The 21,690-nt window shown below is 37.3% G+C and overlaps 1 protein-coding gene across 2 annotated transcripts in view; it reads right to left on the bottom strand.

The window, feature by feature from the left end:
• SUMO1 (small ubiquitin like modifier 1) overlaps nucleotides 1-21,690 on the bottom strand; it is a 28,184-nt gene that overhangs the window by 5,090 nt on the left and 1,404 nt on the right. The window contains exons 2-4 of one of the 2 annotated variants that reach the window (XM_040641892.1): nucleotides 9,012-9,086; nucleotides 3,738-3,815; nucleotides 1,271-1,342 (exon numbers count right to left, since the gene is read on the bottom strand). In XM_040641892.1, coding sequence (XP_040497826.1) covers nucleotides 1,271-1,342; nucleotides 3,738-3,815; nucleotides 9,012-9,086 — 225 coding nt within the window. The remainder of the gene's footprint in view (nucleotides 1-1,270; nucleotides 1,343-3,737; nucleotides 3,816-9,011; nucleotides 9,087-21,690) is intronic. The other variant, XM_040641893.1, reaches the window with a different exon arrangement.

Here is a 21,690-nt window from a genome sequence, read left to right as displayed (position 1 = left end):
GGCACCCCAAAATCTGACTATATCGACTGCGTATTTGATAAGAATACTATAGCAATGTCAAAACTCCTATATTTGATCATTTAACTGTGGCACTTAGGAGATAACAAAAATATTTAGGGGTAAAAGGTCATTGTATCTGCAAATTAAGCTCAAATGACCCACCAATAGTATGTATATAGAGAGAAAGTGATAAAGCAAATGCATCATAATATTAATAACTGGTAAATCTAATGAAAAGGTTATACGGGAGAATATTATACTAGTCTTATAAAAACTCTAAGTCTGAAATCTTTTCAAAATAAAAAATTAATAAAAATACATCGTTCCCACTATCAGAAATATCAGATATGTTATTTTGTATTTGGAGGGGAATATCTGTATAAATATAAAAGCACGCACACATACACTCTCTCCCCCACACTTTATTACTTTCAGATACCTCTCAAGGGAGGGGGGATATATAAACAAAGAGTCCATACAATGAAACAATTAGAGGCACAGAACCATTAAAAAACATAAAACAAGATGACAGAGCCAAATATATTAATATACACTAAACTTCTATATTACATTCTCAAAATGGGTCAAACGTCAAAACTGAACCATAAAAGGTCACCATCACCATGAAAGTGCACCACAAATCTGCCAAATTTGAGGAATACTTGTTCCTCTTTAAAAAAAAATATATGTGCCTTATGACAATTGCAGTACTCAATTCCCAGTTTCCACCTCTTTTCTTTTCTTTTCTTTTCCTTTTCAAAGATTTTATTTTTAGGGATGCCTGGGTGGCACAGTCGGTTAAGTGTCTGCCTTCCGCTCAGATCATGATCCCAGGGTCCTGGGATCAAGTCCCGCATTGGGCTTCCTGCTCAGTGGGAGCCTGCTTCTCCCTCTCGCTCTGCCTGCCGCTCCCCCTGCTTTGCGTGTTCTCGCTCTCTCTCTTGGACAAATAAATAAAATCTTTAAAAAAAAATTTTTATTTTTAAGTAATCTCTACACCCAACGTGGGGCTCAAATGCACAACCCTGAGATGAACAGTTGCATGCTCCACCAACTAAGCCAGCCAGGAGCCCCGCCACCTCTCTTTTTATTGGCACTTTTTAAGGCAATATATAGACATTCAACCAAAAAGACTATTTTTCTCTATGACAAACAATATACCACTTAAGTCAGAGAATATTCAAGAAAAGGGTAGTCTAATACCAGTGAACCAAATCATGCAATGCAGGATTTAACATTTTTCTTCACTCAGAGAAGAAATTATACTCACTTCTTTTGGAGTGTGATTATCAGCAATTCTCTGACCTTCAAAGAGAAACCTGAGTGAATTCATTGGAACTCCCTAAAAAGATAAAAACAAAACAAAACAAAACAAAAAAACATATACACACAAATCTTAAAACAGATAGTAGGAACTTTGAGCACAAAAAGCAAACACGATAGCTTCAACAGACATGGAACATAAAGTTAGACATATCTATCCTAATTACCATAGTGAGTACAACCTATTTGGTAGGCCCTCCCTATACCAAGTGTTTCACATTAATCATACTGTTCACCACAACAACCCTGGAAGGTAGGAATTATCACCTTATTTTCATTTCACAGCTAAGGAATCTAAGGCATGGAGAGGGCATTTAAGCTAGATAGCAATTTAAGGCCCAATCTGTTCCCAAGCTTATGCTCTTAACCACTATTCTACCCAGTTTCCTCTAAAATCTGCAAGCTAAAATAAAAGATAAAATCAGAAATTGGATGTGCACCCTCACTAGTTTCCAACCACACAAGCAAAATTAGTTTTAAACTGATTAAATCACAGAAATTTGGTAAAGCACAGCAACTAGCCAGGTGAGCTACAGTAACCTGTGATGACATAGGTAACACTGTTAAGTATCAAAAAAGGCATTAAAATGTTTTTCTCATAAGTTACTCAACAAAAATAGCTAAAAAGGAAAAAATGACTCATTTAAAAAGAAACTGCTTCACTAATAAGTATGAATCAAAAATCATTTAGTCCAAAAGTATTAGGAAAATTAAACTATCTTCCAGTAAGTATTAATACATAAATATATGAGACCATGCAAACTTACCCTTCATTTGATTTTAAATTCTAGGCTTCTATAAAATAATACAATAAGCATGACTGACAAAAGCAAAATATTCTTTGATTTTAATTATAGGATCTTTTAAAAAATATCTTGTGTTGGGGTCAAAAAAGTTTCTATAGAAACAGGTCTAAAACATCAAAATATAAGAATGATTCAGTAAATATTTATTTTATATACTTTTCTGTCTCTCTCTTGGGTGTTACATATTTCAGATAAATTAAGTTTCCTATTTCTTGTGTATCAGTAAATATAAGAAAAAGATTATCAAGCCTCTGTGAACTAAGTATAAACTCTTTTTCTAAAGAATGTATACTCTGAACTATAAATAAGAAAGTTGGAAATGATTCTAAATTGGTATTTTTAATTGTCTCCCCAAACCTAGCACCTTCAATCTCGGATCAAAGTTTATTTATTCACCTCAGCATAGGGAAGTTTGCATTGTTTTTCCTCAACAATCAACTCTATCATCTATAGATGGGGTGAAAAGACTAGTTGTTGTGAGGATTAAATGACAATGCCTCTAAATATCTAGCAGAGTGCACTTAATATATGTTCCTTCCCTGTGAACATCTCCATTTTAGCGCCCAGCAATATTATTAAAATGTGAACTGAGCCCCAATTAATCAGATTTTACTGAGTTTAACAACTAACATCAAAAACAGAGACAGAAATGTTTGTTTTACTTATCCTAACACCTAAGTGATCTCTTTCCTTCTGGCAGAAGTGATTTTTTATGTCGGTTACATATTTAAACTATAAAAAGCAAACTTCTAAAAATAAAATCTGTATTACCTAAGTTAATATTATGTATATGATTCAATTATTAATATTATGTAATATGATCCAATTATTAAAATCTTGACTGTCTCCTATATATACTAATTCCATTTTCTATTTTATTAATAATGATTAACATTTGTTGAGCATTTTTAAGCATCATGTTTAGACTTTATGTAGGTCATCTGCATGAGGTAGGTACTGTAATGTTCCTATTCTACTAATGGAGAAACAAGGCACATAACTTGTCTAAGATCCCACAGTTAGACAGTGGTAGAGACTGAATTTGAATCCAGGTAGGTTAAAGGTATTAGTTATTGATCTAATAATAAATCGAGCTCTTGAAGGCCAGAATCTGAGGATTTGTATTAATACATTAACAAGCCTTCCTTATTTTTTTAAAAAAAGAAAATTCTTTGATGTTGAAAATACAGGATGCAATTAGCAGTAATCTATAGTACTATATATAAAGATAATAAACTAACAATACTAGTACTTAAATTTAACATATGGCTAACCAGTCATGATTAAAAACGAGGAAACTTCACAGTGATCACCAAAAATTACTTGCCTTTACTGTTCTATACTTTGGTAAGCCATTAAGACAGAAACATTCATATAGCTATCTTTACAACTCTGAGTTACTTTTCAAAACACTTCTGCATACCTTATGAATTCAAATTTTGAAAGGGGCCACAATGGGAAAAAGGCAATTAGACAAGGTATAAGGAGTATTCTCCTTGATCTGCTAATGGTGAAAATAATAAAAGATCATTTTTCTTTTCATAACCTTCCTTACAAGAAAAATTAATGACATATAAAGCACTGCATTTTATACCATAACATACAAACCTGTCTTTGACAGTATGATTCTTTGAGTTTCTTGAGATGTGTTGTCATTTTCACTTTGAAGTGAATCTCACTGCTATCCTAAGGAGATAAAAGAAAAATAATTATCCCTTTGTGTAAACTATTTGCTTTGCTTGAAACAAATTATCTAATTACACATATACTACAAATAGAAACATAAACCCTGTCTCTTATGCCTCCCCACCAAAATATTTTTTAACATTCCTACCAAGGTTTATCCAAACACTCTAATCATCCTCAAAGTTACTTTATGTCCATTTCAAAATTTAATAAAACAATCTGTCTTGGATGTTAAAATTAGCAGTAAAAATAAAAGCATGTATGTCAAAGAATGCATTCCTCCATAACTGCATATCTATTCTATTTTCAAAATAAAGTTGAACTATCATGAACACCCAAAAGCAACTCAAACAAAAGTACCCCCCACAAGTGAAGTATTGCTGAAGGTGGTCAAACCTACAAGAGAGGCATATACCATAAAATAACAGATAAGAAACTCCTATCTGCAAAAAAGTAACCCCACAGAGTCTAGTTTCTTTCACATGAGTAAAATGAATAAAAACCTGAGTGAGCCAAACTGATTTATGGGACCACAGATTCTTTTCTTCTACCCAGACTGTCAAACAATCAGGCAACCATCAGAAAAGAATACTGGTAAAATTTCAAAGCCAATCCTTTTGATTACATATCACATTCACAAGTGCATATTAGTGGAGGTTGCATGCTTACAATTCTTGTTTGTGACTATAAAGAAAAACAAATCGTCTTCCTATGGATAATTTCACAGACAAAATTTCTATAGCATACTACACGCCATACACTAAAATCATTTCCAGATGAATTAAGGAACTAGCATTAAAAAAATTTTTTTTACTATTTTCTCTAAGAATTTTTTCCCTAACCTAGACAATGGGAAATCTGTATTCTAAACCAAGATTTTAGCCTAGAAGACACAGCAAAAAAGGACACTGATAATTGAAAATGTCACCCCACAGTTAAGAGACACTAAAGAAAATATTCACAACAGATAGACAAGAAAAATCAAGGGGCACCTGGGTGGCTCAGGTGGTTAAGTGTCTGCCTTTGGTTTGGGTTATGATCCTGGGATCCTGGGACTGAGCCGGCCCCCCGCCCCCGCCCCCGCTCCCTGCTCAGTGGGGAGCCTGCTTCTCCCTCTCCCTCTCCCTCTGCTTGTGCTCTCTCATAAAATAAAATCTTAAAAAAAAAAAGAAAAGAAAGAAAGAAAAAGAAAAATATAAAGAATTCCTACAAATCCGTAATTCTGAAAAAGGTAACTCACAGCACAGGACATATAGATCAATAGAATAGAACTGACAGCCCAGAAATAAAGCCACCTATATCTACAGTCAACTGATTTTTACAAGGATGCCAACCAACTCAATGGAAAAGGACAGACTTTCAACCAATAGTCTAGGACAAATGGATAGCCACATGTAAAAGAAAAGTTACCTCAAACCCACACAAAAAGTACTCAAAATCATCAAAAACTTAATGTGAGGGGCGCCTGGGTGGCACAGCGGTTAAGCATCTGCCTTCGGCTCAGGGCGTGATCCCGGCGTTATGGGATCAAGCCCCACATCAGGCTCCTCCGCCATGAGCCTGCTTCTTCCTCTCCCACTCCCTCTGCTTGTGTTCCCTCTCTCACTGGCTGTCTCTCTGTCAAATAAATAAATAAAATCTTTAAAAAAACAAAAAAAATAAAAAAATAAACTTAATGTGAAAACTAAAACCATAAAAAAATTTAGAAAAATCTATAGGTATAAATCTTTGTGACCTGGGATTAGGAAACACTTTCTTACATATGACCCCAAAATCACAGCAAGAAAAGAAACAATAAATTCATCAAAATTAAAAACTGTGTGCTGCAAAGGATACCCAAGAAAGTGAAGACAACCCAAAGATGGGGGAAAATATTTGCAAACCATCTACAAGGTTCTAATATATAAAGAATTATTATAACTGAAAAATAAAAAGAATTAGGGCGCCTGGGTGGCTCAGCCGTTAAGCGTCTGCCTTTGGCTCAGGTCATGATCCCAGGGTCCTGGGATTGAGCCCCGCATCCGGCTCCCTGCTCGGCAGGAAGCCTGCTTCTCCCTCTCTCACTCCCTTGCTTGTGTTCCCCCTCTTGCTGTTTCTCTCTGTCAAAAAAATAAATAAAATCTATAAAATAAATAAATAAATAAATAAATAAATAAATAAAATAAAAAGAATAATCCAATTCAAAAATGGACAAAAGATTTGAATAGACATTTCTTCAAAGAAGTTGTACAAATGTCCAGTAAGAACATAAAAAGATGTTTGACATCTTTTTTGGAATAGCGTGTGACTCTTGATCTCAGGGTCATGAGTTCAAGTCCCATGTTGGGTGTAGAGATTACATACATACATACATAAGCACAATGAGATACCGCCTCACACACACCAGGATGACTATAATAAAAAAAGATAACAGCTATTGACCAGAACACAGAGAAACTAAATCTTCACACACTACTGCTGGGAATGCAAAACTGTAAAGCCACTACTTAAGACCATCTTGTAGTTCCTCAAAAAGTTAAAGTCTACTATATTAGATCCAACGATTCCACACCTAGAGATCCAACAATTAGATCCAACAATTTCACACCATACCTAAGAGAATCGAACACATATGTCCACACAAGAACTTATATGTGAATGTTCAGAGCAACATTATTCATAATAACCAAACTGAGGAAACGACCCAAATGTCCATTAACTGATAAATGGATAACTATGGTATATCCATACAATGAAATATTATTCAGCCATAAAAAAAATAAAATACTGATTCATGCTGCAACTTGGATGAATTCTGAAAATATGCTAAATTAAAGAAACCAGACACAAAAGGCCATATATCATGATTCATATATATGAAATGTCCAGAATAAGCAAATCCACAAACACAGAAACCAAATTAATGGTTGCTAGAGGCTGGTGGGGGAGAGGAGGATAGGGAGTACTGCTAATGAGTATACCATGTCTTTTTGGGACGACGAAAATGTTCTGGAACTAAACAGTGGTAATGGTTGCATAGCATATTCTTATGAACATACAAAAGTCACTGAATCATACACTTTAAAATGGTGATTTTTGGGGTGCCTGGCTGGCTCAGTCGGTAGAGCGTCCCACTCTTGATTTCAGCTCAGGTGATGATCTCAGGGTCCTGGGATCGAGCTCTGCATCAGTGTCAGTGCAGATTCTGTTTGTCCCTCTCCCTCTGTTCCCCCCACCCTGCCACGATCTCTCTCTTAATAATGAAATCTTTAAAAAAAAACAAATAAATGAACTCTTTAATAAACAAAATGGTGATTTTTATGATATGTGAATTGGACATTAATTTAAATTTTTCAAAATAAGGGCACCTGGGTATCTTAGTCGGTTAAGCATCTGCCTTTGGCTCAGGTCATGACCCTGGAGTCCTAGGACTAAGCCTCACATGGGGCTCCCTACTCAGCCTGCGTCTCCCTCTCCCTCCCCCTCTGTGTGCATGCACAGGCGTGCTCTCTCTCTCTCAAATAAATAAATAAAATCATAGGGGTGCCTGGGTGGCTCAGTCGGTTAAGGGTCTGCCTTCAGCTCAGGTCACGATCCCAGGGTCCTGGGACTGAGCCCTGCACAGAGCTCCCTGCTCAGCAGAGAGCCTGCTTCTTCCTCTCCCTCTGCTGCTCCCCCTGCTGTGCTCTCTCTCTCTGTCAAAATAGATAAATAAAATCTCTAAAAAAAAAAAAAAAATCTTAAAAAATAAATAAATACGGGAGGGTATGTGTTGTGGTGTGAGCTCTGTGTATTGTGTAAGACTGACGAATAACAGACCTGTACCCATGAAACAAATAATACATTATATGTTAATAATAAAAAAATAATAATAAATAGAATTTTCAAAATAAGATAATCACAGAAAATGGGAAAAGGATATGAACAAAGAATACAAACATAGTAGGTCAGTAGTAGCCTAATGCTACATCACAATGCCTACTTCACTTACTTCCCCTTATCACGTATGCATTTTATCATCTCTCATTATCACAAGGATGAGTACAGTACAGTAAGGCATTCTGAGAGAGAGAGATCACATTCACATGACTTCTATTACAGTATACAATTATAATTGTTCTATTTTATTATTAGCTATTATTGCTAATGTATTACTGAGCCTAATTTACAAATTAAACTTTACCAGAGACACATATGTATAGGAAAAAAACACAGTATATATATAGGGATTTGGTACTAACCACAGTTTCAAGTATCCAGTGGGGGTCTTGGAACATATGCCCACAGATAAGAAGGGACTACTATATGAAGATTCATTCCTCCAACAATTTTCAACTAACCTTATTATCAGTATATCTCAAAAAAGGTCAATAAAGATACAGTCTGAGGAAAAGAGGCACCAGGAAAGAGAAAGGGGTGAGGAAAAGGGCTGAGAGCCCTTTGGTTTAAGGTTGGCCCTAGTTTTTTGTTTTTGTTTTTTTTTTTAGAGTTTAGACCCAACTTAAACAACTGACTAGTCTTTTTTTTTTTTAATTTTTTTTTAAGAGTTTTTATTTATTTGACAGAGAGAGAGACAGCCAGCGAGAGAGGGAGCACAAGCAGGGGGAGTGGGAGAGGAAGAAGCAGGCTCATGGCGGAGGAGCCTGATGTGGGGCTTGATCCCATAAGACCGGGATCACGCCCTGAGCCAAAGGCAGACGCTTAACGACTGAGCCACCCAGGCGCCCCGGCCCTAGTTTTATCACTCAATAGTGTTTACTGTATTTGCCACTGAAGATGCTAACCAAAAAAAAAAAAAAAAAGTTTTTACTTGGAGAAATTAAGATAATCTAAATCTGCCCAGCAGATCAATAAAACAGTATCAGCCTCTTCTACCTCCAACAACAGATGCACATATAGTCAATGAAAATGCCATTTTTATTTGATTTTAAAGATCTTATTTATTTATTTGAGAGAGAGAAAGAGAGTGCGTGTGCATGGGGGGGTGTGCAGAGGAAGAGGGACAAGCAGACTCCCCACTGAGGGAGAGCCCAACGCTGGCCTGATCCCAAGACCCCAAGATCCTGACCAGAGCTGAAGTCAGACGCTTAACTGGCTAAGCCACCCAGATGCCCCCCAAATGCCATTTTTAAATAATTTGCCTTATTTAAATCATTTTTCCAGTGCCAGAAATTACTCACACTTTAGAGAGTTAAGGAGAAAAACAATGAAACTCACCTGTCCAATGACTTTGAGTTTAATGTATTCTCCTTCTTTCTTATCCCCCAAGTCCTCAGTTGAAGGTTTTGCCTCCTGAAAGAAAATCACATTTAAAGATAAAAGTTCCTATATGCTATAATTACTTACTTAATGAGTACCCATCACTCTGAGTACAAAATCTGCACTTGAGAATATAAAAAGCATTTATTTTCTCTGCCACACCAATTGAGCAAAAAAAGTCCTAAGTCAATTACTGTTTAAACACCAATGCGCTAGAAATCAAAAAAGAGATCTCTTTTATTATAATATCCTACAGTAATGGTTCTAAAACCCCCCCATGCATAGGAATCACCTGAAGGACTTTTTAAACGCCTGCTGGGCCCCACTCCCAGCTTTTAATTAAGTAGGTTTGGGCTAGGGTTGTAATTTGCATTTCTAATAAATTACTGATTGGTTCTAATGCTGCTGGGCAGAGGAACAGCCTAGAAACCACTACCCTACAGTCAACTCCCATTAGTCCGAAGTAGCTCATTCTCCATAAATCCTTAAACATTCTGAATCCAAGATTCTCTTCTCACAGCCTATCAGGAGAAGTTAACTACTCCAATTGCAAAACTGTACTGGAAACATAAATTAACCATATTAGCATAAGCAAAGTCTATTTGGGAAGGAAAATTAAAGAGTATATTGGCCTAATGTACTCTAGAGTCAAATCAGTTTTATATCATCTACTTATTTTAGACTTGCTGAAGCAGTCTATCCAATTTTAAAAGATTAGGTTTCACTGAAAAAACTTAGGGGAATAAGTGGAATAAGTAAAAAGCACAGCGTAGGTAGGAAAAGGAAAGAGAAGACAAAACTTGAAGAGAGAAAGGAGGGTTATAAAATAATTTCAAATGAAGGGATATTGAAATGAAAATGAAGTTAACAGAATAAATTAGTTAGGGGCGCCTGGGTGGCACAGCGGTTAAGCGTCTGCCTTCGGCTCAGGGCGTGATCGTAGTGTTATGGGATCGAGCCCCACATCAGGCTCCTCTGCTGTGAGCCTGCTTCTTCCTCTCCCACTCCCCCTGCTTGTGTTCCCTCTCTCGCTGGCTGTCTCTATGTCTGTCAAATAAATAAATAAAATCTTAAAAAAAAAAAAAAAAAAAAAAAGAATAAATTAGTTAAAACAATTTCATCTTGAAGTACATAAGAAAAGCAAGCCATTTTACTAAAGGAAGTAGCTTGGAAAATTTCACTCAATAATGCATTAAAAATAGCTTTCCTGTGTACCTTACCTTAATTTGGCCACCAAATTAGCCACTTATTTAAATATATACTCTTTTGTTAAACATATAACAATTTCTGTTAATCCACACTTTTTAAGAATATAACCAACTATGTTGTATTTTACAAGTAAAATAACAGGGCCATTATTACCTGTGTATCTCATGCCAGGAACTTAGAATTAAAACTCTTCAACATTCAAAATTTAACAGAACATACTAAACTACAAGCAGCTTTTTACTTTAAGATACAGGATAGAGTCCAAGGAAATGCTTAGACAACAGAATTGACTTCGTTAGTGTAAATCCTTGCCTGTTTTTCATTCTGCAGTACTTTCAGCACTTGCTGACTACTGCATATTATGGCAGCAGCCCTTCTTAGTGAGACAGTATTTCACCTGAAAACTAAAAGATTGTCTTCAAATATAGTCTCACCACCACATTCCACTGAATTTATATTCATAGTAAACAATTGCTTCTTTAAGTATCTAGAGAGAATAAGGACAGTTTATTCCATGCAGCAAAGAGCAATAAAGAGCAATGAAACCCCGAGTTCTCTTTAACTGTGAGGAAAAGGGGGTGCTAGGAAGCGGCTGTTTGAACTAACACAAAGGAGGGGAACCCCCACTCCCCACCCCCAGCAGCAATTCATCAGCACAATGGGAGTGATTTTGCTCCAGTTTCTCAGCTAAGATAGCTATAGAGGCTACTCAAGGACAAAAGAGTTCTTTCCCCTCCTCCAATCCCTCATCCACACTGCTTTTCTAAAGCACAGCTTCTCAGATTGGATAACTACATCTATCAAAAAGCACTAGTAGCTCCCAGTACTTTAAGGCCTAGAATCAAACTCCACAGCACCAAATTCAGTTCCTCCATTACCAAACTCAATTCTCATTTTCCCCTCACCACTTTGTTTACAAACCTGAGGATTCGGCTAAATTGGACTACTTGCTGTTCCCCAAATAAGTCTATCAGCATTCTTCCACCTTCAGCCCTCTGTGGTCCCTGTTTCCTTTATCTAGAATATATATCCTCCCTCAACCTCTCCTGAAATCACCTCACAGAAATCCACCCTACACATCATTTGAAGTCCAGCATTACAAAAAACTCTTCCAGGAATCACAGCACCCCCTAACCTTCCAACTGGGACTAAATTTTCTTTTCATGCTAGTATTTGCAATTTATTCACATCTCTCGTGGCATTTATTTTCAATTTTAAAATACTCCCTCCTCAACCATCTTCTCTAGTTGTCCTCATCTTTTTCTTCAAACACCTTACAAAGTACATAGCATTAACTGTCTCTACTTTCACCCTTAACCCACTATAATCTGGTTTATATGCTACCATTCCACTTGACTCAGTTCTCACCAAGGTTACCAGTTCAACTCCTTATTGCTAAATCCATCAGACAATTTCAACTCTGATTTTTAACTCTAACACAAGAGACACTGATGACTTCTTCCTCGGAAACTCTCTACCTTTGGCCTCCAAGGTTCCACTTTCTCCTCATCTTGACTAATTCCTTAAATGCTGGGGCTCCTCTGGATTCCATGTTCTCAATCCTCTGCTTTGTCTCCTTCAGTGACCCATGATTCCAACTACTTTTCAGATACTAATGACTCAAGTCATCCTCTCCAACCAGACTTTTCTGAGTTTTACACTCATTTATCCAAGTGGTTGACCACTTTGGATGTCCCATGGGTACCTGAATATAAGTATCTAAAACTGAATGCGTTATCTCTAACTCCTCTGTTAGTTTTAACTCCCCTTCCTTAAAACCACAATAAAAACGAAAAACAATTCCTCCTGAACTCCTAATTACAATAAATGGTTACCATACGCTCAACTACCCAAAACAGAAACTCAGGTGTCATCTTTGGCTAGTCTTCCTCTCTTAAATCTCACACTTATTCATCATTCTGACAATGTTATCTCTTGGTGGCTCTCAAAGTTTATTCTTCCCTCCATTCCACTGCCTTATTTCAGGTACTCATTGTTGCTCATGAATATTACTGCAACAGATGTCCCCAGTCTTCCTCCCTTCAATTCTCCAAACTACCACCAGAGCCATCTCTCTAAAATGCAATCTGATTTGCCCAGAATCTTCAGACAGAATATTAAATTCAAATTCCTTAGCTGACATACACGGATCCTTCATGTACTGGTCCCTACCTAGCAATCCAGCCTTATTCTCCTAGCTCTTTTGCTAATAATATCCTTTGCTCCAGCCATATTGAACTATCTACAGTTCCTTACACACAGAACCCTCTACCTTATCTCCACCATCTCTGTCCATGTTGATCACCTCTACTTAGAATGCCCTTTCTTACCCTCTTTCCCTTTCAATACCACTCAGACATCACTTCCTACAAAATGATTTCTCTAATCACCCTCTTAAACATTCCCATAATGCTTACTTTTATCTATTAATCTTACTTTTATCTATAATAGCCACATATTTGCATATCTGTATCTTCTACCAGATTCAGTTCCTCGCTGACATACTTTACTCTTCATTGTATTTCTGATCAAGCACAATGCCTGGTACTTTGAAGATATTCAATATGCTTGTTAAATAAATTAAAGTTTTCTATGACAGGTTTGTTTTGACTTTCCTACAAGTTTACAAGGAGAGGACCCAAGTTTTTTCATCTTTATCATCTCTGTAATGCCAGGCAAATACTAGGTAATTATTTAAAGCTTTTTGAATAAAGTTAACAACATTATTTTCTGTATCATACCAAAAAATCTTACTAATGCTTCATAGTTCTAATGTACACAATAGTCAGTCCAAATAAAAATCCTTTCAGTTTTTTATATTCACAGTTGCAAATAAGATAATCCACTTCAACTGCATAAGAACATGTGAACAACTAGGATATGAAATTTCCAAAAATAAGCTGCCAGTTTCCCTAGTCACTACATTTTGGTGATCTCTTCCCAACTCTGAAGCACTATGGCAATGTCATCTGTATCACTGGTTTAATAGTTTCATGCTTGCCTAATGCAGTCATCCAACTTTTCATGTACTATCTTTTTTCTTTTGACAAACTAGTCTGAAAAATGAGATGATCTCAGACAAAAAAGGCCAAAGATGGTCTCCAGTGATCTCAGTGTCTTTTGTATGTCTTCTTTCCTTCTCTCCCCTGTAAAAAGGCAGCCAATACAGAATGGTATGGCATACTAGTTACAAAACAGTGAAAGCATTCATTTAGCACTGGGATGGGACACTGGGTCATCACAGAAAACAGAATCCCAGAGAGGACTGGTTGATTTGACTGGAAAGGATACGTAGTCCTAGAACAGAAGAAACTGGTAATGGAAAGAAAAGTAAATATATGTACAAGATCAAAGAAAGGAACCAGAAACATCTAAATTTTCAGGTCTGTGTCATCCAGAGCCTGAATCATAGTGACTGGAATGGTAAAGGAATTTACCAGGCACGAGGCACTATCAATTCTTCCTTCCAAGACATGGAACAGCTTGAAAATAGAAGATGGCTGGATTTGGAAAGAGAACTAGACTGGAAGGAACAAGAAAACCAACAAATGTACAAAATTCACGAGAAGAATTTTACTGTGTCATTTCAAAGCCAAAAGAACAAGAACTTTGCTTAGAGGTGCTGGCAAGAAAGAAAAGAAAAGAAAGGAGAGAAGAGAAGGGAAAAGAAAAGAGAAGAAAAGAACGTAGCACTGGCAATCAGCATGTTGACAATTAAATCACATGAAGGGAGCATCACACTTAACTACCTCCAATTTGTCAATGACCCTTCCAGCTATACAAAAATTGTTCATTCTTGGGGGGTGGGGAGGGTGGAAATTCTGGGGAAATATATATTTACTCTTATTTGATGACATTAACAAATCTTCATTTTTTAAGGTGTGATAACAGTACTGTTAAACAGTATTTTTACTGTTTTTTACAGTACTTTTAAATGTGTAACAGTATTGTTAAAAGAAAAAGTTCTTCTCTTTTAGAGATACATACTGAAACATTTACAGATGAAATGATATGCCTGACATTGCCTTCAAAATATGAGAAGTGGATTGGAGCAGTGTAGATGAAACAAAATAGGCCAGAGATCAGTATATGGGTACAATTACAGATACATTAAAGTTTTCCATAAAACCTTTCATAGAAAATGCATTCATGCAAAGTTTCAAAAAAATCTCTTAACTATAAATCCAACTATAATACTTCAGTTTATTTCATTTTATTTCCTAATGAAAAAAGTTCAACATGGGCAAGTTGGATAATTCTAATACTTACATCCGTTATTAAAATACACAAAACCCAGGGCGCCTGGGTGGCTCAGCTGGTTAACCCTCTGCCTTCGGCTCAGGCTCAGGTCATGATCCCAGGGTTGTGGGACTGAGCCCCAAATTGGGCTCCCTGCTCAGCCATGATACTGGGACCAAGACCTACATCGGGCTCCCTGTTCCGCAGGCAGCCTGCTTCTCCCTCTCCCTCTGCCCCTCTCTCAAATAAATAAAATCTTCAAAAATATATATATACACAAAACCCAAATTACAATAACACCATCTCCCTCCTATTTCAATGGATTTACCACAACTCTAAAAACACAAAAATACACATACACTTTCAGTTTCATGCTGCTTATGTTCAAACTTAAGACACAGTACTGGTTATTTGGAATGGAACCAACCAGACTTAGCCCTGTAACTTCAAGTTTTAAGTCAAGCAGCCCAGACACCGGATCTTCTGCAAATTTACATTCAACCCTAGAATTGTGGTTAAATACTAGATATGCAACTTCTCAGGAACTAAAAATTATAACTGAAAATCGCACTGGTTGTATAAAACTACTCTTTGAGCCTAGACTATGGGCCTAACCAAAGCCTGGAACAAACTGGCTTGACTGTATACAAAAGCCCCAGCAAACAGATTTAGAGGTATGGCAGCCATTGTTAATTAACTATTCAACATCCTTTTCCCCCTTTTTCCTTACAAAGGGAAACCTAGATTTGCTCAGCTGAAGAAACATATTTCTCAGCTTCTCTTATGGCCACGTGACATAATGCCGGCCAATGAGATAAAAGGTGACAGACTTTTTGTTGACACACACTTTTTCCCTTTGCTCCATCCCTTTCTCCTGCCTGGAACAAAGACACAAAGTAACCTCTTTGTGCCCACAGAAGACAGGCATGAGAGTGAAGACATCTGTTATGGATGCGGGAAAAAGGAGTATGAAGGCACTGTGGAGCTGCCTTAGTGGCCCTGAACTACTTGTGTCTAGACTTCTTGTTTCGTAAGAAAAATAAACTGCTACTTGTTTAACATACTATTCATCAGGTTTTCTGTTATTCAGCCCAAAAGAAATCCAAGTAGACATAGAAGATGCTGTAAATAGGTATCACTTGCTTTATATTAAAAACAGAACCTGGAAAACTACCTCAATATGCATCAAAAGCAGAATAGATAAGTAAATTGTAGTACAGTCATACAATGGAATGCAATTTAGCAATGCAATTTAACAACATACAACTACACACATTATGGACAAACCTCCAAACAACGCTGAACAAAAGAAGTCATACACAGAAGTACACACTATATGACTCCCATCTATGTAACACTGTAACGTATAAAAACAGGCAAACTAATCTACTAGTCAGAGCAACGGTTCTTAATCTGAGTACTAGCTGCACGGATGTGTTCAGTTTGTGAAAATTCAGCAAACTGCACATTTATGTGCACTTTTTGATATATATTTTAGTTTTTGGTAAAACTGAAAAATAACTGGGCCTAGATAAAACAGAACTCCACTTTTCCTTCAGATTCTCATTAGCTCAGTAAAGGCAACCAAATGCAAAAAAAAAAAAAAGGTCAAAATAAAAAAGTGTTAACAAATACAACGTATCCTTAAATAAACTGAAGTTGTGTTGCAGGAATAGCCACAGTTTAAACTAATAAGGGGGTGCCTGGCTGGCTGAGTCAGAAGAGCATGCAACTCTTGATCTTGAGGTCATGTGCTGAAGCCCCACATTGGGTGTAGAGATTACTTAAATTAATTTTTTTTTTTAAGTTTAACTGTAAAAGTAAGGTGCTCAATAATAGGATGTATGAACGTACCCACATGACTTTTTTAAAGAAGCAGAGTATCAGAAAATGACCTCCCAGGGGCACCTGGGTGGCTTGGTTGTTGAGCGTCTGCCTTCTGCTCAGGGCGTGATCCCGGAGTCCTGGGATTGAGCCCCAGAGCCCCACATCGGGCTCCTTGTTCAGCGGGGAGCCTGCTTCTTCCTCTCCCACTCCCCCTGCCTGTGTTCCCTCTCTCACTGGCTGTCTCTCTCTCCGTCAAATAAATAAAATCTTTTAAAAAAAGAAAATGACCTCCCAAAAATCACTTCACAGAAAATTCTAAAATGGGATACTAAACCTATCTTAGAGAAAATTATCCATAATAATCCCAATGTCCTGGAAGAAGCAAATGATTTGATCTTAGAGATAAAGTTACCAAATCTATTGCTAATAGAACAAAGATCAAGAAGGAATGTAAAGGGGTGCCTGGGTGGATATGTTGGTTGAGTGTCTGCCTTGGCTGAGCTCAGGTCAGGATCCCAGGGTCCTTGCATCCGGCCCCAGGTCAGGCTCCAGGCTCAGTGGGGAGCCTGATTCTCCCTCTCCCTGCTGCTTGTGCTCTCTCTCTCTCTCTCTCTCTCTCTCGCTCAATCTCTCTCTCTCAAAAAAATAAATAAAATCTTTAAAAAAAAAAAAAAAACACCCGCTCTCTCGCTCAATCTCTCTCTCTCAAAAAAATAAATAAAATCTTTAAAAAAAAAAAAAAACGACCGTAAAAGCATCATAAAAGGAAAACTACTCCATAACAACCAACCCTTCCTCAATAACGAAGAAATATCATGGAAAGAGGAGGAAGATACCAGCTGCTTTCAAGTTTTTGAGGCAGCCTTCCAATTCTAGGGCCTAGAATGGTGCCTAGTACATGCTGACATTAAATAAATACATGTTAAGTCAATGAATCTGGCCACTCATTCCTTCAAAAACTTAATAAGTATCCAGTCACTGTGCTGGGCACTTCAGAATAAAAGAATGAATAAAGCCTGATTCCTGACCCTCAAAAGCAGTCTAATGGAGAAAGACACTTAAGTAAATAATTGTAACACTATATATAAAAGCTATAATAGAAACATTTTCAGCTTTGCTGGCAGTATCATAACCAATGAGATTTATCCCAGGCAAGATTATTGCTAATATAATAGAGACATTCTAACTGCTAAGGCAGCTAACAGGTATGAAGACATATTTGACAGCTGCTTTACAGTTCAGAATTTGAACTGTTCGACTAACCTTCGTGAGTACTCCAACCATAACAATCATACTCGGTTTTCAAAATCCTATTAAATATTGTTTAGGTGACATTTTATCTGCAATGTTTTATTATAACCTGTATGTCTGCAACATCCACTAGCAGCACCTCATATATCTATCAGAGAGAAGAGAGACTGTATCAATCCTCTCCTAGGACATGGAATGCTTACTGTATGTATCACTAACTACATGCTCAAGTCATAGCTACAGTTTACCAATCTTACTATGTGATATAAATAGTGGTATGCATAATTATGAATTTTAATATATACCCAATTCACCATACTCTCCTATCTCAAGCTAACAGTAAGATGAATAAACATCAACAACAAGGAAGATAGAAAGAATATTGCAGGGAATAATGCTATTCTGACAGAAGAAATACCATTAATGTGGTAGATTAAAGATAACTGTAAATCTTTCTTACTGTTCCCATTGAGAAATGAAGTCTAAATGCCCTTCCCTTTTGACTATAGTTAATAATACTGTATTGCTTATTTGAAAATTGCTAAGAGATTAGATCTTAAGTTCTCATTACAAGAAAAAAAATTGTACAAATGCATGGTGATGGCTGTTAACTAGACATACTGGGTTGACCAATTCACAATATATACACAAATATCAAATCATTATGCTGCACACCTGACGCTAACATGTTATATGTAAATTATATCCCCCAAATAAATAAATAAATGCCTTTCCCTTGAATTTGGGCTGGCCTTAGAGATCTGCCTAACCAGCAGAATGCAGAGGAACTGCCAAGGCTAGGTCCTAGGAAGCTTGAGGTTTCCACTTAGGGTTCTCTGGGAACATTCACACTCTTGTGAGCCCTGAACTGCCACAGATCAATATCCTAGGGTCCCTATGTTGCACAAAACACATGATGAAACCGCTCAGAGAGGCCTTATGACTTTATGAAGAGCTCATCCATTCCAGCCCCCAACCATATAATCCCAGCTGAGGCCCCACAGACCAAAGAGCAGTGGTAAGTTCAGCCCATAGAGCCCTGACCAAACTGCAGATATATGAGCAAAATACAAAACTAAGCCACTAAGTTTTGAGGTAGTTTGTAAGGTACCAACAGACAACCAGAATTACACAATGCATCCAAATTCTTGACTAAAAGGAAAATAAAAGAAAATCATTCAGACTCTCTCTGAAGTGGGAATGGGGAGAGGGAACCTGCTCACAACAGATGCAGTTAGATTTCAAGTAAATCGGTCACCCAATTATTACAAATTAACAGACCTGAATTAAAGAGCTGAAGTTCATACTGTCTCTGAAGAGTTGGGCATGGGGTAGAAAAGGGGGTGAACACTATAAACCTAAATACAGGGAAGAAGGAAGGGAAAATATTTGTACAAATTACCCATACCCTTTTTGATAGTAAGCTTCTGGTTCTATATAAGTGCTTAGATTTGCTGCAAGGTGAGACCAGGCTAAAGGAGGGTACCCACTGAGATCTATTATTGTTTAAAGGCTACTCTTTATCCTTTTTGAGGGATCACGTACCTTTGATGAAAGCCCCTTCTCTCTAAAAAAAAAAAAAAAAAAAAAAAAAAAAAAAAAAAAATACACGTGCACAAATACAAAACACCATACTATTTCAATGGATTTTCGGCCCTTAGGGTCTATGAACTTTGGGTTTAGAACCTGTTTTAAAGGATTATTCAGTAATGATTCACAAATCCACTAGATAATGCTGGCATTGTTAGAATTATAACAAAGTATTTCACTCAAATTCACAGAATAATAATTTTTCACTTATCAATGGAGAATCCAGCAATTGTTTGATTTTAATGTCCACCTATTTTTTAACCTAAAATTGTTACTCAACTGCAATATCTTAGCACCAGACAACAAACTTCTGAGAGGTGCCTCAGAAAATGCATCCTTCTAAAAAGATCTTGGTTTAAGTTAATATTGCCTTTTGGGGACAGTGGTTCAATCTCATGCTGCTGATACTGCACAGTAATAACTTGAGATTCTTACTCTTGCTCATAAGCCTCTTAAGGGTAAGACTTCAGCTTCATACCACTTTAAATCCTTAGCACCCAACACTGATATTGTACTGGGTCCTGATTATTAATAACGATGTTAGTCAAGCAGACTGGAGCCAACAGTTCTCAAACTTTTTGGTCTCATGACTCTTTTACACTCTTAGAAATTATTCAGAACCCCATAAAGCTTTTGTTAGGTTGGTTATATTTATTGAGGTTTACAGTATCAGACGCTGAAACTGAGAAATGTTTTAAGTATTCATTAATTCATTCAAAAATAACAATAAACCCAGTATGTATCAGCAGATAACATATTTTTATTGAAAATATTTTTCAAAACAAAACTAGTGAGAACAACACTATTTGGCATTTTGGCAAATCTCTTTAATGTCTGGCTTATAATAGAAAGCAGCTGGATTTTCACATCTGCTTCTATATTTCAACCTGTTGTGATACCACAGGTCATGTTAGTGTTTAGAAAACACCAGTGAACACTCATGAAAGGATGACAATGAAAAAGATAAATAATTCCTAGTATTATCATGAAAACAGTTCTGACCTCAAGGACCTTCTTAAAAAGAATCTGAACAACATCTGGCCACCTGTTAGTGTACGAAGTCCATTATTTCTTCTTTTTTGTCTCTCTTAACTGGAATTCAAACTGGAGCAATAAATTCTACAATTTAGTTTATAATTCTTTCTGTACATTGCTCTTTCATCAGACTATAGTAAATTTCAACATACTTCCTAACATCAAAATAAAAGGCTGATGAAACTAAGCATTTACCTGTTCTTTCCTCCCTGGTAACTAAGTAAACAACTATCCAGGGAGATACTTATAATGCCACTTATAATTCCCATACCAATTTGGAAATTAATCTAGACTGTTAGTTAAGAAGATCCATCCAAAACTAATCTAGATTATGATTAAGTTTTAAAAATATCAATGTATACTTCCCGAATAGTACAAATCCACAAAAACCTCACTTGCTCTCACCCAAAGGTACAAAATTGAACGGAGTTAAAAGCGAGGGAATAACTGTGTTAAATTTAAAAGTTCAAGTACACCATGCAGTTGAATGAAAAACAAATTTTCTAGATAACTATCACTAAACAAGCAAAAGATCCAAAAAGACTTTTAAAAGTCAAAGTCATCTGAGCAAACAAAACGAAGTCCAGACAAAAACCTTATGAATTAAAAACTAGCTATAAACGTGGTTAACTGAAGAAGGATGAGGAAGAAAAACTTACCAAGCAAAACTGAACACTCCTGATCGAGTGCAAATCCCAAGTAAATTCTTGATATTAACACTGAGATGGAACACTGCCATTACAGACAGCTTTATGTATTATGCAAATGCTCTACATACACGAAGTTTTCCTATTCTTTCCCTCAAAAGTATCAGTCAGCTTGAGGTTAATGACCAGATAAAATGTTTTCTGTTGCTCTAGCAGTTTTGTTCTACTTTGTTTCTTGGTTATTCTGAGCGCTCTCTTACAACTGGAGAGTTGCTGAACCAATCCCGAGTAAGAAATGGGAAAGTACAAGAAAAGAGGCGACAGCTCTGCACCACAACACGGAAAAAGACTCAGCGGAGCAGCGGCGGCCCTGCCCTAGCTGCAATCCGAACAGAAAGCAAAGCTTTTCAGGTTCCCAGCAACACCAGACGTCTCCCGCCCCCACGTCCCCACTCCTAGACTATCTAAACACCGAAACCAAAAAGTGGAGTCCACCCGCTTTTCAGGGCCAGAGAGTCTCCCGGGCTGGGATTCTCTCCCGTTACATAACTGGGGCCTAGCGCCCTGCTTTTGCAGTCAGTCCCCAGGACAGGGAGACGGACGTGTTCCCCAGGGACCCTCTTAAGGAGGTGGAAGCTGGGCTCTGCACCTGGTCGACCCCGGAAAAAGAAGGGGGAACGACTCGAGGGAGGCCGCAATCAGAGACGCTTGGGCACAGGGGGTGATGAGCAGGCCCGGAGAGGAGCAGGGCGGCTCCCGGAGGCCCGCGGCAGGCCCCGGCGTCTCCGACACTAGTCCACTCCCCTCCCTCTCCGGCCGAGTCCCCACCGGCCGCCCCC

This window comes from Ursus maritimus, unplaced genomic scaffold, assembly GCF_017311325.1.
Source record: "Ursus maritimus isolate PB19 unplaced genomic scaffold, ASM1731132v1 scaffold_1, whole genome shotgun sequence".
Classification (NCBI taxonomy): Eukaryota; Metazoa; Chordata; class Mammalia; order Carnivora; family Ursidae; genus Ursus; species Ursus maritimus.
The sequence above is the reverse complement of the archived record's forward strand: the minus strand, read 5'-3'. Positions and strand labels throughout refer to the sequence as shown.